The 15383-nt window shown below is 41.7% G+C and overlaps 2 protein-coding genes across 4 annotated transcripts in view; one reads left to right on the forward strand and one right to left on the reverse strand.

Moving 5' to 3' along the window:
• The window catches only part of arhgap10 (Rho GTPase activating protein 10), a 48323-nt gene extending 41124 nt beyond the window's left edge, over positions 1-7199 (forward strand). For 2 of the 3 annotated variants that reach the window (XM_076091410.1, XM_076091411.1), the window contains 3 exons: positions 1741-1821; positions 3254-3345; positions 5653-7199. In XM_076091410.1, the coding sequence (XP_075947525.1) occupies positions 1741-1821; positions 3254-3345; positions 5653-5741 (262 nt within the window). In that variant the 3' untranslated portion in view covers positions 5742-7199. The remainder of the gene's footprint in view (positions 1-1740; positions 1822-3253; positions 3346-5652) is intronic. The other variant, XM_076091412.1, reaches the window with a different exon arrangement.
• A 2141-nt stretch (positions 7200-9340) lies between these two features.
• The window catches only part of nr3c2 (nuclear receptor subfamily 3, group C, member 2), a 69697-nt gene continuing 63654 nt past the window's right edge, over positions 9341-15383 (reverse strand). The window contains exons 8-9 of the mRNA XM_076091405.1: positions 15128-15285; positions 9341-14333 (exon numbers count right to left, since the gene is read on the reverse strand). Coding sequence (XP_075947520.1) covers positions 14178-14333; positions 15128-15285 — 314 coding nt within the window. The 3' untranslated portion in view covers positions 9341-14177. The remainder of the gene's footprint in view (positions 14334-15127; positions 15286-15383) is intronic.

The following is a 15383-nucleotide window of genomic DNA, read 5'->3' on the forward strand; positions in this document are numbered from 1 at the left end:
CTTGGTGAGAGAGGTAAAGAAGAACCCAAAGATCACTGTGGCTGAGCTCCAGAGATGCAGTAGGGAGATGGGAGAAAGTTCCACAAAGTCAACTATCACTGCAGCCCTCCACCAGTCGGGGCTTTATGGCAGAGTGGCCCGACGGAAGCCTCTCCTCAGTGCAAGACATATGAAAGCCCGCATAGAGTTTGCCAAAAAACACATGAAGGACTCCCAGACTATGAGAAATATGATTCTCTGGTCTGATGAGACCAAGATTGAACTTTTTGGCGTTAATTCTAAGCGGTATGTGTGGAGAAAACCAGGCACTGCTCATCACCTGCCCAATACAATCCCAACAGTGAAACATGGTGGCAGCATCATGCTATGGGGGTGTTTTTCAGCTGCAGGGACAGGACGACTGGTTGCAATTGAAAGAAAGATGAATGCGGCCAAGTACAGAGATATCCTGGAAGAAAACCTCTTCCAGAGTGCTCTGGGCCGAAGGTTCACCTTCCAACAAGACAATGACCCTAAGCACACAGCTTAAATAACAAAGGAGTGGCTTCGGAACAACTCTGTGACCATTCTTGACTGGCCCAGCCAGAGCCCTGACCTAAACCCAATTGAGCATCTCTGGAGAGACCTGAAAATGGCTGTCCACCAACGTTCACCATCCAACCTGACGGAACTGGAGAGGATCTGCAAGGAAGAATGGCAGAGGATCCCCAAATCCAGGTGTGAAAAACTTGTTGCATCATTACCAAGAAGACTCATGGCTGTACTAGCTCAAAAGGGTGCTTCTACTCAATACTGAGCAAAGGGTCTGAATACTTATGACCATGTGATATTTCAGTTTTTCTTTTTTAATAAATTTGCAAAAATTTCTAGATTTCTGTTTTTTTCTGTCAAGATGGGGTGCTGAGTGTACATTAATGAGAAATAAAATGAACTTTTTTGATTTTAGCAAATGGCTGCAATGAAACAAAGAGTGAAAGATTTAAAGGGGTCTGAATACTTTCCGTACCCACTGTATATTGTCTGTTTCAATTGAATAATATCTCAACAATATGTGTAGGCAGTTTTCAAATTGAACTGGATGAATTCTAAATAATACAGAATGTATTTAATTGTAATAATGATAATAAATAAATGTTCTCTCATTTCAAGTAAAAATAACGGCTGGATTTAAAAATTAAATGCATAAAAACATGCATCTTATTTATTACTATAGTAATTCTGGTTTGTTTTCTAACTTGCATGTTAATGTTTTGTGGCCAGTTAATTCAACCGACCTCAATGATTTCATTCCTCTTACATTTTTTTTGACCTGAATGTGACAGAAGTGACAGAACAGAACTAGTTAAGATGAAGCTTGTGACTTATGTTTTGAAGCTCTAGATTGGTGTAGAAATGTGTTCTCACCTTGTCTCCATAACAGCTGGCTCAGTTTAGCTCACCTGTTGCTCTGATACCACCACTTACAGTAGCTGCTACCAGTAGTGAACAATCTACCGCTGCAGGAGAGCACAGTTATCTGTTGGTCGTGGTGAACGTCTCACCTTGTCCGCTTTGCTGAAAACCCTCCAGGTTCAACACGAGGCCACATCTTCACTGCCTCCTGTGTGTCTTCTTCATTTCTCTAGCTGAAGGACGTCGTGGTAGTTGAGTCTTCAGGGCGGATACGCCACGTTTTCAGTCAATAGACGACGCCGTAGGATCCGTGGTGACTAAAAGTGTGGTTCTTGTTTTTATCTGCAGGGCCCCCAGAGCAGGAGCCTCAAGAGAGAGCCAACCTGCTTCCACCACCGCTGCCTCTGACGAAGAAAAGCCAGAGGAGAGGTAAGACGGGGTTCCCTTTTCCTCCCAACTGGATTTCTTAATTTTTCTTTGTCTCTGTTTGGTGTCGTCATTTTTTTTTACACTCACGTATTGGCTGAATATCACACCCTGGGATTCGTTCACTCTCTGTTTTCACTCGCTCGTCTTATCCTGCATGTTCACCCAACAGAATCACCAACTCCCTCACTCGTCTAACATCTTTCTTGCAGCCTTGCACTTCAGTATTTTCCCCTTCATTTTTCATATATTCACCAGCCTTTGATTTGGTTTGAGGGGTCTTAATGCAAAGTGTGGGCTATAGCAGCAACCTTCTCTCCTTTCAGTCAAACCCCAGATACACACAGAGGTGTCTGAGAAAACTGGATGGGCTGTGTGTACAGTCTGCCCATTATACTGATCTATTGCTGTGCTTCCTTGAGACCAAGTGATGAATTCATTTTCAGTGCTTTCAGATGTTACCCAGAAAAATTGTAAACAGCTCGGTCATTCTGTGGGCAATCCATTAATGTTACTTTTCATAGAAATACAAATCCTCATTTTTTTATTTTATTTTTTTCAAATGCGGTTCCACGAGAGTGCATTTTTCCAAATCTGAATTCAAAAACTCCGGCTGAACATTGTTGTATTGACAACTCTGTGACCACAAACTTTTTTTTCTTTTTTTTTCAGTTTGTATATCCTCTATTCTCCTCTCTCATCCTACATTGTTGCTGCTCTGCAGAAAGAATATGAAATATTTATCAGGGCTTCGTGTGTTGAAGGCACAATTTCTCCATGGTAATGTCGCTGGCATTCGAGATAACGGTTCGCAATGGTGAGCAAAACAACCTTTCTGTGGAAACGGTTTTTTTTTTTATGTTTTCCGCAGCGCAGTTGCATAAATACGCCTTTTTACTAACGTTTTCAGCGCGATGAATACGGTCTCTTTGACGGCGCCCCTTTTACATCAAGCTGATTTAAAATGCAGCTTCCGAGCTCACACATGTGAATTTAAAAGCTTGAAGCACCGTGGAGTCAATTTTGTATTCCACCTCTGTTTGTGTGCAAACCTACTTCAGAATCCCCTCGCCACTTTTTAATTATCTCACCAGAGTTGGTCGTCTGCTGTGCGGACCCGATGTGTGCCTGCCTTTTTTTTCGGCTGTACAAAACCTGCTACAAACAGCGCTGCATCTCATTGTGTTTGTGCACGCACACGGGTGCACACGGGTCTGTTCTGACTCGCTCGCTAGTCTAGACTGGAGACGGGGCAAGACACGAGTGTGTAGTGGCCCCGCTCCTCTCTTAGTACTTTTGCTTATATTCCAGCCTGGCCCATTTCTGCTGTTTCAGGCTAGTGAGTGAATGAACAAGCAGGCCCCGGGCCCAGATTGAACTGTGCGGTAATCCTCCCCAAAGCTCCGCCAGCTCACTGATTGCCTTCATTTTTCAGTGTCACCAGCAGGAAAGCCAAGGCAGTGTTCCCATGTGAGGCTGAGCACGACTCTGAGCTCTCCTTCCAGGTCGGCGCAATATTCAACGCCGGTAAGTGTTATCTCCTACACCAGTCGCTCACTTAGAACCAGCCCTGGCATATTGGATTTGGAGGAAAAACCGAAACACCCAATCTGATCTTCAATCGAACAGAGAGAGATGAGACGAGGAGGAGGAGGAGGAGAACGGGGGAGGGGGGGGTGGAGGCAGGAGGCACAGATTTGCTCCTCCGTGTGTCTGGAAGAGGCTCGACTGAGCTTTAATCACTCTCAGAGGAAATGAGGATTTTGTAGTTCTTTTTTTTTGCCTTTTTTTGTGAGACACCGACGCTATAGAAATGCTATAGTCTTCACTGGGAAACATGTGGGGATGTCTTTGATAAGATCCCACAATGCATTCCAGTTTATTGGCTGTTTTTTCTTTCTGCTTTAAAGCTGCAATCCATTCTTTTTTTGATGCTTTCAACCTCCACTGTCCTGCAGATATAACCATCCTCAATCAAAGATGTAACGATCTAAACATCACAATCAGACAACTGGCATTACTAGATATGGATTAGAGGACTCAAACATCAATGTAATCACATTTCTATCTACTGTACGTACACTATTTCCTGTTTTGATGCCTGCACATGAAAGCCATCAATCTTTCATCGTTGGTTGAAAGAGTTCATGTCGGGATAAACGCCTTTTGGATTTCCAAATCATAAATATGCACTTGTGTTATCTGAAGAATAATAAACATAAAATGAATGAAGTATCACATTTTAAATAACTGAATTAGATTAGGTTCTAAAGGCCATTCTCTTACTCTGAAATGTAACTTTGAGCATAACTGTTTTGAATCACTGAATGATGTTCGTTACATTTGGATCTCCGCTTAAATATCCAGTTGCTGCAGAGTTTGGGGAGTTTAAGTAGTTTTATTGTATTCTGTCTGTCCGTCAACACTTAGGCTTCCAATGAAGTGACCGACATGTTACATAAATGTTACACGGTGCGGCTGTTCTTCACTTAACATCTGCAGTATCTTGAGGACCCTTGACATTTTGCATATTTTGCCGCGCTATTCAGTTATTTCTAAATGTATTTGTTATTTTATTTTTTGTCTGAGCTATGTGCATAACTAATGTGCAAAAAGGTCAAGAGGTCTGAATATTTGAGCAAGCCGCTGTACATACACTTTGTCAAAAGAAACAAATCAACATATGTCGATGCTTCCTGACCCTTAAAACTGAAAAGACAACTTTTATTTTCTTAAAGGGGCAGTCTGTACTTACTTTTCTTTCTGTGGGTTTAGTTAAGTTCACTTTATATTGTGTCATAAAACAATGTACACATGACATACTCAGTCATACACTGACCAAACGTAGTTTCTTCAGTGTGAATGTGTACAATACACAAGATAAAGATAAAACACCAGTTCTAATGTTTTTAGTTGCTTATTAGAAATAGTACAATGAGATCAAGTTCATCCTTCCATCGATAGGCTTCATTATTTATTGACTAATGAATGAAATATATTTTTAAAAAATGCATCTGATGATAAATATCCTAAAACATTGCAGTAAGAATAATTGCATAGCAGTTTGTTATTGTACTGAGGTAGGGGTGGAGGGTTAAAACTCTTCTAACAACGTTGGAAAGCATTAATAATGCAGAATGACTTGTTTCCTTAGAGGACATAGAGGACCTGTCAGTCAATTTTGGGATTCAAAGCAGGTTCAAATCCTGCTTTGAATTTTGGTGGCTGCTGAATCCTTTTGATCACACCTATAGGAACATTTGGGCTTTTAAGTTCCTTGTTCATTTTGTGTTCCATGGACACAGAAGAGCACTAGAGTCGGTAAACACATTTCTTTGTGTCCCGAGGCCGGCTGAGACATGTTATGACAAAAAAAAGAAGTATTGAATAAGTTCACGCCTTGAATTTGGCCTTAGACGTTCTCACTGACAATGTAACTATGCAATTTCTGACTTGCAAGTGCACTCAACATCTTAAATTGGCTGACTTTGGAGGCAAATGAAGAATCCTGGGAGGATTTTGAGAAGGCTTCTCTGACACGTCTCTCATAATGAACGGCTCTGTTTTGCTTCCTGGGGTTAAGCTCAGGGGGACATTTGTTTAAGAAAAGTAGGACGCAAAAACTGAACTTGAAATATACAGTAGACACGGTGGAGTTTAGTGTCGGCACATAATTACTGTATATCCGCTTCAGACCGGTGCTCTGTTCGCTCATGCTGTATACTCACCGGAGGGCTCTTTGTCCTGTGTGTGTCCCCCCCCCCACCCCTTACCCTTTACCCTCCCTGTGCTGTTGTCCTCCCCCCCCTGGTGACGCTGTGTCCTCTCCCGCAGTGTCCCAGTCGAGAGAGCCGGGCTGGCTGGAGGGCGAGCTGAAGGGAAAGAGGGGCCTCATCCCTGAAAACTATGTGGAGATGCTGTAGCACCAAATGGGAATATTTATGGACACGTTATCACCTTCCTCCGGGACAAATATGCAAGAGATGCATGTGCCTCAACTCTGACATTCACCATAGAGCCTTGTTTATCCAAATCCCTGAATTCTCCCAAGCAGGTGACATTATGTTATTACTGGTGGACCATTCTTGATACACAAGTACATGCATTGTTAGCTGGCGAGTAGACGTTTGTGTGATGCATGTTTTTTTTCTTTGTTTGAATTGACTTTGAGTATCCGCATGGATTTCAGCGTTGTAATTACAAAAATGGGTTTTGCACTTCCAATATTCTGCTGTGGACAAAGAATGCCGTCGCCTCTAAACATCCGGGTAACTTTGTAGCAGCGGCGGAACAAGGAGCGTCTCTCTCTGCCTCAGTTATACATGGTATCCATGAGCTCCCAAGTCCAACAGCGATCCTCAGAAACCGTAAGGAAGAATGTCAGCACTCAAGTCACTGTAATCAGTTTTTGTTAAGACGCACAGAGTCCAGCAGCTTTTCGACCCTCTCGACAATGATGCACAGTTTTGTTTTCAGCTTTTGAAAGATTCGAGATACTTTTGCTCACCGTGCCTTAGCCGTCGGAACACCAAGTGTAAATGTATGTACGGGTATGTCTGCAAATGAATTGTGGTGTTACTGCTTTCACTTTTTAAAATGTTTTTATTTGACTGTCATTTAAGGAATATTTGGATATTCAAAATGAGGCACATCGCTATTGTAATTTTATTTTATTTAATTGGCACATTGATTGCATGACTTTTGAATTTTAAATGCATATACTGTTTTGTTCTTGGTGCACTCCTTTACAGAAACACGATGAAACTCCTCCCTGACGACTGATGAGCCTCTTGAGTTAAACACTAGCATCAGACGGAGCGAGCAGAGGTGGATTTAAATATGTCGTAATGATTGAAACCAAGTGGGGGGGGGGGGGAGGTTCTTCGTGTCAAATGATTCTGTTTTTGTCTTCAAAGCTTATTTTCAACGTCGCTCAGTTTCCTCTGAGCAGAGAAATGAGACACTCCCACAAAGCTGAAATCTTAGCGTAGCATTATTTTACCTTCAACGTCGGGAGAGTAAGTGATTAGAAATCAAAGTTTTATTATCAATAGGACCACAGAATGCAGTATTTCAAAGTTTTAAATCCGTTCAGTGTGTATATAGCCTAAATATTGAAAGAGTTCTGAATACCAAGTATGTTTTACAAGTCTCCATTAAGTGATGGACCGGTTATAATGTGGATTGGTTTTAGCATGTATGCATGTGTCATTACAATTCATCCCTCAGCTGTTCAACGGGATGCTTTCATTTTTCTGAGAGCTTTTGGTTCAGCAGCAGATTTATGACTTTGTCAAAGGGCCTCGACTTCCTTCACTTTTATACCTTTGGGTATCCTCTTGATCAATGTTAAACAAATAAAGATCTTTTTTTTTTTTGTTCTTTACCGTATTATGTATTCTTGCCATAAAATAAATGTGATGAATGATAATTTAACATTTCAAAGATTGAAGTCATATCAATATCTAATAATCAAAACAATCTCATCATGAAGGAACGCACTGTAGCCACTTTTATAGACACCTTTTGTTGACAGACTCATAATTGGTCAATTTTCCCCCACATACAAATTTGACAATGTGAAATCTAGCACTGTCTAATTTTGTGATGACTCGTCTATTGTGTCAGTGAGACGGCCCACAGTTTCCCACAGAGCCTAAGAATAAAGTGACTGGTGGAATGAGGAGTCACTCTGCAGCCAGTCCTGTTCCATTGAGCCGGGTAGGGTAGCGTTAGCCCTCCCGTCCATCTGACCAAAGCCGATAGCAAAGCTACTTCCAAAAGGGGATTAAAAATAGATGATCGTCTTTAAAGGAGCAAAAAAAAACATCTCAGCCTTACGCATGTTAATTCTTAGGCTACATCTGTGTAATTAATCAACACCAAATGGCCATCAGACCCGGGGCTTTGGCCTCAGTTACATAATAATCATGAGTGTGCTGCTGCACTATTTAGAAGTATGAACACGCATGCTTTGTCCACAAATACCAAAGGTTGGAGCTGTGGTTTGTGTCCACCAGCACCCTGAAACAGACGGCAGGATTACATAATGAAATGAGGCAGAGCTAATGAGATGGGCAAAACTATCACCACCACCATCCACCCCTGGGGCCCTTCGTCATCATCATCGTCTTCCCTCTGCCAGAATACTGCTGAATCAGACAGGCATCCACTCTGCCTGCCTCTCACTCTGCTTTGGACTGTCTGTCAGAGAGCGAGCCGTGATCCTCTATCTTCCTTCCACCTTCCCTGTCGGTGTCTCCTTGACTTCCTACTTTAGTTAGTGCTCCACTTATTTTCCGGTGCTCTCATTGTAAATTGTTTGTTACACTCAGTTAATCTAGGTGCATTTATCTTTCATCCTAAATTTGGGTGTATGACGCAATGAAAACGGTGTTAATCTGGTTTGGGTCAGCCTGTCCGAATATCACTTGAGACTGAGGTTGAGCTACCTGTGGTGATGTGCGCATGCATTATGCAGCAGCGTCTATCAGCCTGGGTATGTGTACGTCTGTGTCAGCGTGTCGAATTAGACGAGATGTAGTTGTGTTTGAGTAAAAATCCAGATGGCTGTTTACATTTCTCATTTCCCAGAGTTCTGGCTGTGCGCCAGCTGTTCTCTGGCTCCCATGACGCAGTGTCCTTCAGCCCCCAAAACACAGTCCAACGCCATGACTCAGTTTGGATCAGAGCCCGCAGCACTCTACCTTCAACGACGAGCGAATGACACAATTCAGTGATTCAAATGGGTTTGAATTTCCGTGTGGAAGTAACGCCAACTTAATCCATTCCTGTGTCTTCATCTGGTTTCTTCAGACTCGGTGTGTTATTGGGGCTGAACACTGAGTGGGAATTTGGAGGAAAGTGAATTTCCAACATAAATGTGAGAGTGTGGAGAGAAAAAAAAAAGCCTCAGCTCAGAGAGTGGGCCACAGAAGCCGCCATGTGCGCGGGTGCAGCCGCGAAATCAGCCTGATCCAATAGATTCTGTTTATCTGGCACGACACGAAAGCAATTGGAAATCTGGGGGAGATTTGGAGAAGGCTGTGGATTGAGAGAGAGAGAGAGGGAGAGAGAGAGAGAAAGTAATACTGTCTGCTCTACAGTCTGGTAAAGCAGGCGTGTTTTCAGATCACCCTTTAACAAGGTTAATGGTGATTTTTCTCCACAGGCACCGTTTTACTGTAAAAGCCTCATTCTCGCTTTCTTTATCTCTGTCGTTTTGACTCTTTCCGTTCCTCTTTGTTCTCTTCATCTCCTCTCCCTGTGACTGCTGTACCTGCTGCTGCTTCACATCATCTCTGTTTTTCCATGCTAACTCTGTGTTTTTTTTTTTGGCTCATTATCCTCCCCAGCTGCCAAAATGCAGCTGTTTTGAATTCAACCAGATCAAACAGCCCTTTTTTTTTTTTCTTTTTTTTTTTTAGGGCACATTTCCCTAGCTTCTGTCTCGTGATACAATTTTCAGCTCACACACACATACATAAATACACACACAGACAAATTACACCACATCAAATGATCAATTTAACAGTTTTATTAGAATCTTGCAATAGTTTTGCAAACACAAGTATGGCAATATCTGCATCAAGATGTACAGTAGTAACTGGTTTTATTGGTTTATGGTGAAGGATGTCTACTGTTCGTTTGCTGGATAGTTGCTGAGAAATATTGTACAAAGCATCGGAGTAAAAAGTCATTTTTGGAATTGGAAAAAAAAGAAAACATTTGTATATATTTATATATTAATAAGAAATACACTGCCATGGCTGCGGAGATATGGCTTAGTCTCTCTACACCCGATTCATTACCGTGAACAGAAAATGGCCATTGCGTGACTTCACATACAGAGTGTGCTGTGTAACAGCAGTTGAACACATTCTGAGTCATTCATGCCTGAAAGGAGTTAATTTTTTGTTTAATTAAGGAGACAGCTTTGAAAATCATGTTGCTATCTTGATAAGTGTGACGTTTTTATTTTTATTTTGCAATGGCCAGTGATTAATGACCAATTACAGTTCATGAAAGCATCAATTAGTCATTAAATGAATAGTTTAACATCTTGGGAAATGCACTTCTTGCTGAGGATTCAATCAGAATATTGATACCGTGCTCAGATCTGTACAGTAAATATGAAGCTGCAGCCAGGTGACAATTAGCTTAGCTTAGCATAGAGACTGAAAACGGGGATAGAGCATAGCCTGGATCTATACAAAGGCAACAGGAGTAAAAACTACAAGTTGTGGTTTGATGGGGGACAGTCTAGCACATAAACCGCCATAAAACTACAACTTGTCATTTTCACACTTTTTCTTCGAGTTAAACAAACAAGATGCTTGTTAATTACTGAGTTGTAGAGGTGCTGGTCGGTGGATTGTCCCCCTGCCTCCAGTCTGTATGCTAAGCTAAGCTAAAAGTCTATTGGCTGTATAGCTTCATATTTACCATACGGACATGAGCGTAGTATCAATCTTCTCATCGGACTCTCAGCAAGAAAGTGAAAAAGTGTATTTCCCAAAATGTTGAACGTTTCCTTTAAAGAAAATGAAAGAGCCAACAGTCAAAGCCAAATAGTTCTGGAGTGCAGAAGGGTCATACAGTGGCTTGAGAGAATGATGTGTATACTTTTTGACATTACCATTCTTTGAGACGTTTTTTTTCTGTTATGATTTTGAACTTGTTTTGGCAGTAAGTGCAATATAATTGCAGTTAATAACTGGTCAAATTTGAATTGGCAAAACGTCAGGTCTACAGCCTCCAAATCCATAATTTCACTTTGTTTTGTGTGTGCATTAAGTTTCTACTTTACAACTCAGAAGTCAAGAACTTTCCTTCACGTATCCCAGTTTCAATAGTCTGTGATTTCTTTGATTTTATTGTGGTGCTCATGAACAATATCGCCACGGGTTAGGAAATCATTTCAACAGCAACAACTCGAGGACCCATCACTTGATACATCTCGTTACAAAATAAGAAATACTTTTTGATTATTATTATCTTTTGTTTGAGCCACTTTAAACAAAGATGCAAAAAGTAAAAAAAATAAAGATGCAAAATCAAATAACTTGACTTAGTAAGAAGATAATACATGTACTCTCTCTCTCTCTAACATTCAGGTAGTAAGTTCCATAAGTCTCTCACAATGTACGATACATTCATTTCTCAACTGTAAGTTCTTCTCTGTGATCCAACACACAGAGCATGGCGAGTGGGAAACACATTTTTCCAATATTCCGACAAGATGGTTAAAAATGTTTTATACTATACTCAACATAAGGACTTGCTGTATTATTTACAATATATACTGTAAAATTGTAAATCAGGTGAGATAAAAAGGCACAAGTTTCCCTTTTTTAAATACAATGTAAACATCTCATCAAAAAGCATGCATTAACATTTCATTTTACAAAAAGGATATCATTTTTAGACAAAGTACTTAAATATTGTTTTCCAGCAAAATATAATTCTCTCAAAAATACTTTCCCATTCATCCTATGAACCTTTTTTTTTTTATTCTTCAAAAAGGACAAAAAAAGGGGCAAAAGAAAAGAAAAGACGGCGAGAGAATAGCTTACGGGTCCTTCACAACTTGACCACAATGATGCACAACAAGTACAGGCTGTAAAATGAGGCCTTTCTGACGCGGGACTGTACGGACCGTATTGGGCAGGAGACGGGGACTCGATCTTGTGTTTCTATCTCATGTGAATCCAAATTTGGCAAAACATAATAAAATAGTGAAAATACAGCCTGTCTCTATTTTTAAATAAATAACTGTTAAACAGTTGGATTCATAAAAGCCAGTGAATGAGTCATCTGATAACAAAAATCACCATGAGAACCACAATATTTTCAACTCTGGATGAATGAAACACACAATTATGGGATGATAGAAACACCCTCCCCCTGCTCTCCCAACAAATATCAACTACCCTCCCTTGAGCCAAAATTTAAAATGCATAACCCTCCTTTTCTGAATCCCCCCCCCCCCCCCCCCCTTGAATAACTTCCGTACAGTCCCCAACAACAGTTGCGATCATGCCCACCTCCATCTTTTTGTCCACCAATCTTCACACAATGACCGCCACAGAAGAGACGTCACAGCATAGCACGGCGTCATCGTCGCGAGAGCCGAGGCCACAAATAAATTACAACAAGCACCCGGCTGTGCTAATGATGTCATGTTGTCTAACTTTAGGCTGGGTGACCATGCAGAAAAGTCTTTTCCCCGCATCATCTCAGTTGCTTATCAAAACAGACAATTCCTGCTAGCTGCACTAATGCCTCATTTCACATTGTATCTCCTCTGTGCAAATCGAAATGTAGAAATAGGATATGGCTAATCCTATAACATAAATGCATAATACCCACACTGAAAGAGCAGATCAACTATGCACACATGCTTGCCAGAAAAAGAAAAAACACACGCGCACACACACAAACTTAAGCCATTCTCACTCCATACGCAAATGTAAATACACACTCACAGGGCACCAAAAAAAGACAAATAATCACACGCCCCCACTGTTTTTCTTCCCCAGCGGCTCTATCGCTTTTCAGTAGCATTATAGTAGTGTTCCTTCCACAACCACCCAGAAGCCAGTGGGGTGTGAGACAAGTTAATGGTCCAGATGACTGGGCCTAAAACCTAAAGTAGCAGTAGCTTGGCCCAAAGAGAAGAGTAAGGAATTCAACTAAATTAGGAAAAGGTGATCATACCAACAGTTCTTCATCTAGCATTCATCACGACGTACCACAAAAACATTTTCTGTACAACCGCTGAATAGAATGTGTTAGAGAAGATGTTAATACCTGTACACATTTGCCTGGTTTTTGATACATTAGCTGTTTGCTGTAAGCACTGCAGAGTAATGCTCCGTTTTGGATTATATCAACTTTACAGAGTATGTGAGTTTTAAACCGCGCGTGTCCGCACAGTGTATTTGTGTGGACTGTCAATGCATTACTGTACATGTTATGCTTAGCCTGGCTTTGTAGAAACGAAGCACCTTAATGTAAAATGACTGGCTTGTCAAAAACTAAACCTTTGCAACACACTTTTATAAAATGCTTCTTATTATTTCTGGGAAGAGTAGATAAGTGTTGGTTCACAAAGGGCTGGTTTTGCTTCATTGTGAGTAAAAACAGACATTTGGACAGCTGCTCTGGAGATAACACAAAACACAATTACTATGGATGCACCTCAGTCAAATCCATTACCGGCGGACTCCACTGCAATCGTTTCCGTAAATGCGCGATGTTTTCCATCCTGCAGCACTCCTGACCACTTCTGCACAAAGGTAAAATCGTTCATCAATGTTGTCTTAATTGGGAGCAACATGGGAGCTTCACGTGCAACCTGCCTTTATACAAGAGAGACATTTTTTTTAATTTCAAAACAGCTTTAGCTTTGGACTTTTGCATATTAGTTTTGATTGTTTTACTACATATTTTAATTTTTAAAAAAAAACTCAGTATGTGAATGTTAATGATGGCTGTTATGAGACCGATTGAGATTGAAACTTGGACTTGTTAGATTTAATATAATTACTCAGCTTATGATGACGCTTGTATAGCCCTTGGATAAAATTCAAATAGACCTTTCGCCTTACCGTCTGCAATTTTCTGTCCCCTCATAATTGCCCTGTTGTCTTGCAGTATGCTGCTACACTGCAAAGCGAAATCTAAGTATCGGCTTTTTTTTTCTTTTTTGTAGTGCTATTATTTGTGAAAGACTGCATAAGCCACATGTAATATTTGCAAAAACGTTCTCTCTAAAGTTGTACGGGATTCTGATTTTAGTGCATGTGGAGTGCATCTGTGGGTTTTGTGTGAAGGCATGTTGACAGCATGTGTATCAATTTCCCTCTGTGTGTGTGTGTGTGTGTGTGTGTGTGTGTGTGTGTGTGTGTGTGTGTGTGTGTGTGTGTGTGTGTGTGTGCACGCAGTGAATGTATAGCGCATCCTAAGAAATGTATGGCTTTAACTCCATAGAAAATACTGTCTTTGGGGCAGGGGGGGGGGGGGGGATGACAAAGGAACACGGGGTGGGTACTTCGGGATGCTTTGTCACATTTGTCTCAAGTCCTTCTCGGCGTGTCGAGCTCGGCTCCACGTACTATTCACAGCTCTGACCTGCTCGTGGCGACCGCAGGGTCAAATCAGTTCTCCCACGTTTAACTTCTGTCACCACGTCGCTTCACTTTCCCGTCCGAGACGAAGGACGCCGGCATACTGGGCGACCGGGTGCGGGCCAACCGGTCTGGCCTTTTCTCGCACATTTTCTCTTTTTGAACCTTTTTTTCCCCCATTTCTTCCAGTTCTTAATGCTGCTTCTCACCCGACTGTTAATAAGGGAGTCACTTCTTGTGGAAGTAGATTGTGTGAGTGAGGCCCGACTCCACCTTTGGTATCTGGTCACTGATGATCTCCACCAACATTTCGGGGAACTCCACCTTCAGGGCCTGGGACTCACGAAAGGTGTAGAAACAGAAGTCCAACAGGTTCCCCACCAGCTGGACAACACAGACAGACAATTTGATGAGAAACATGCTTGAGATGGAGCTTTTTATGGCTTGTTTAAAAAGATTTTCCTATTTTTATGGAATAGTATTATTCATATGTAAACATTTTCTAAAAATGTGAGACTTTAAGTAGACAACTATATATTCATAAGAATCTGTTTACATTCTGTCGGGGCACTGACCCCTTTACAATTCTTCCTAGCTCACCACTTGGGGGCACCACTGATTTCTTATCTGGATAACCCTCTTTTAAAGAAGGGTCATCCTCCCAGCACTAACCCCATTCACTCAGTCATTTGGGTCATTGAATTCCTGTCATTTATCTCTGTGACCTCCCACTTGCTGACTCCCACTTCTTGGGGCTTTGTCTACACTGTCGTTATGCCAAATACCGGCTGACCCAGCCATAAAAAAAAAAAAAAAAAAAAAAGAGCAGTGATTTAGCACATTTGCTACAGTGACCACTGTGTACTCTGCTCCAATAAACTGCGAGCTTGCATTGATCCCCTTCTGTTCCATTCACCAGTACGGGGCTGGTCACTACCTCTTCCAAAATAACCTCCCCCTCAGGAAGCGATTGGGATGCAATAATCTTTATTCCCAGCCACATCACCACTGAACCGCTACATTCTCCTAATCCACTATGCTGTCATTTTAGTCAAAATAGTGCCACTGGACACGTCGCTCTGTGTGTGAAGGCACGGCAAACCGAGAGGCTGCCAAGGGAAGCCTGTGCTGTACTGTAGGCCATTGGCATGGGAGGCAGACAGGGCAAGGGTACTTACATCATGCATGGCGTCCAGTAGCTTGGTGAGCTGGAAGAAGCGCTGCCAGGTCTGGCCAGAGTTGTTGGTTGCTTTCCCCACTGAACGCCGGAGCTCCTTAATGTAATTGACCCTCATCTCCTCGAACGCCGCCTGGTTCTTCAGACCGTCTTTGGGAACTGGAAGACAAAACAAATCCTTCTGTCATCAACTGGATTTGATAACTGATATGAGACTTGTATGGTTACATCACAATGAACCTTTCGTTGGGTTGTAG

This window comes from Anarhichas minor, unplaced genomic scaffold, assembly GCF_050575085.1.
Source record: "Anarhichas minor isolate MPS153535 unplaced genomic scaffold, ASM5057508v1 ptg000014l, whole genome shotgun sequence".
NCBI lineage: Eukaryota > Metazoa > Chordata > Actinopteri > Perciformes > Anarhichadidae > Anarhichas > Anarhichas minor.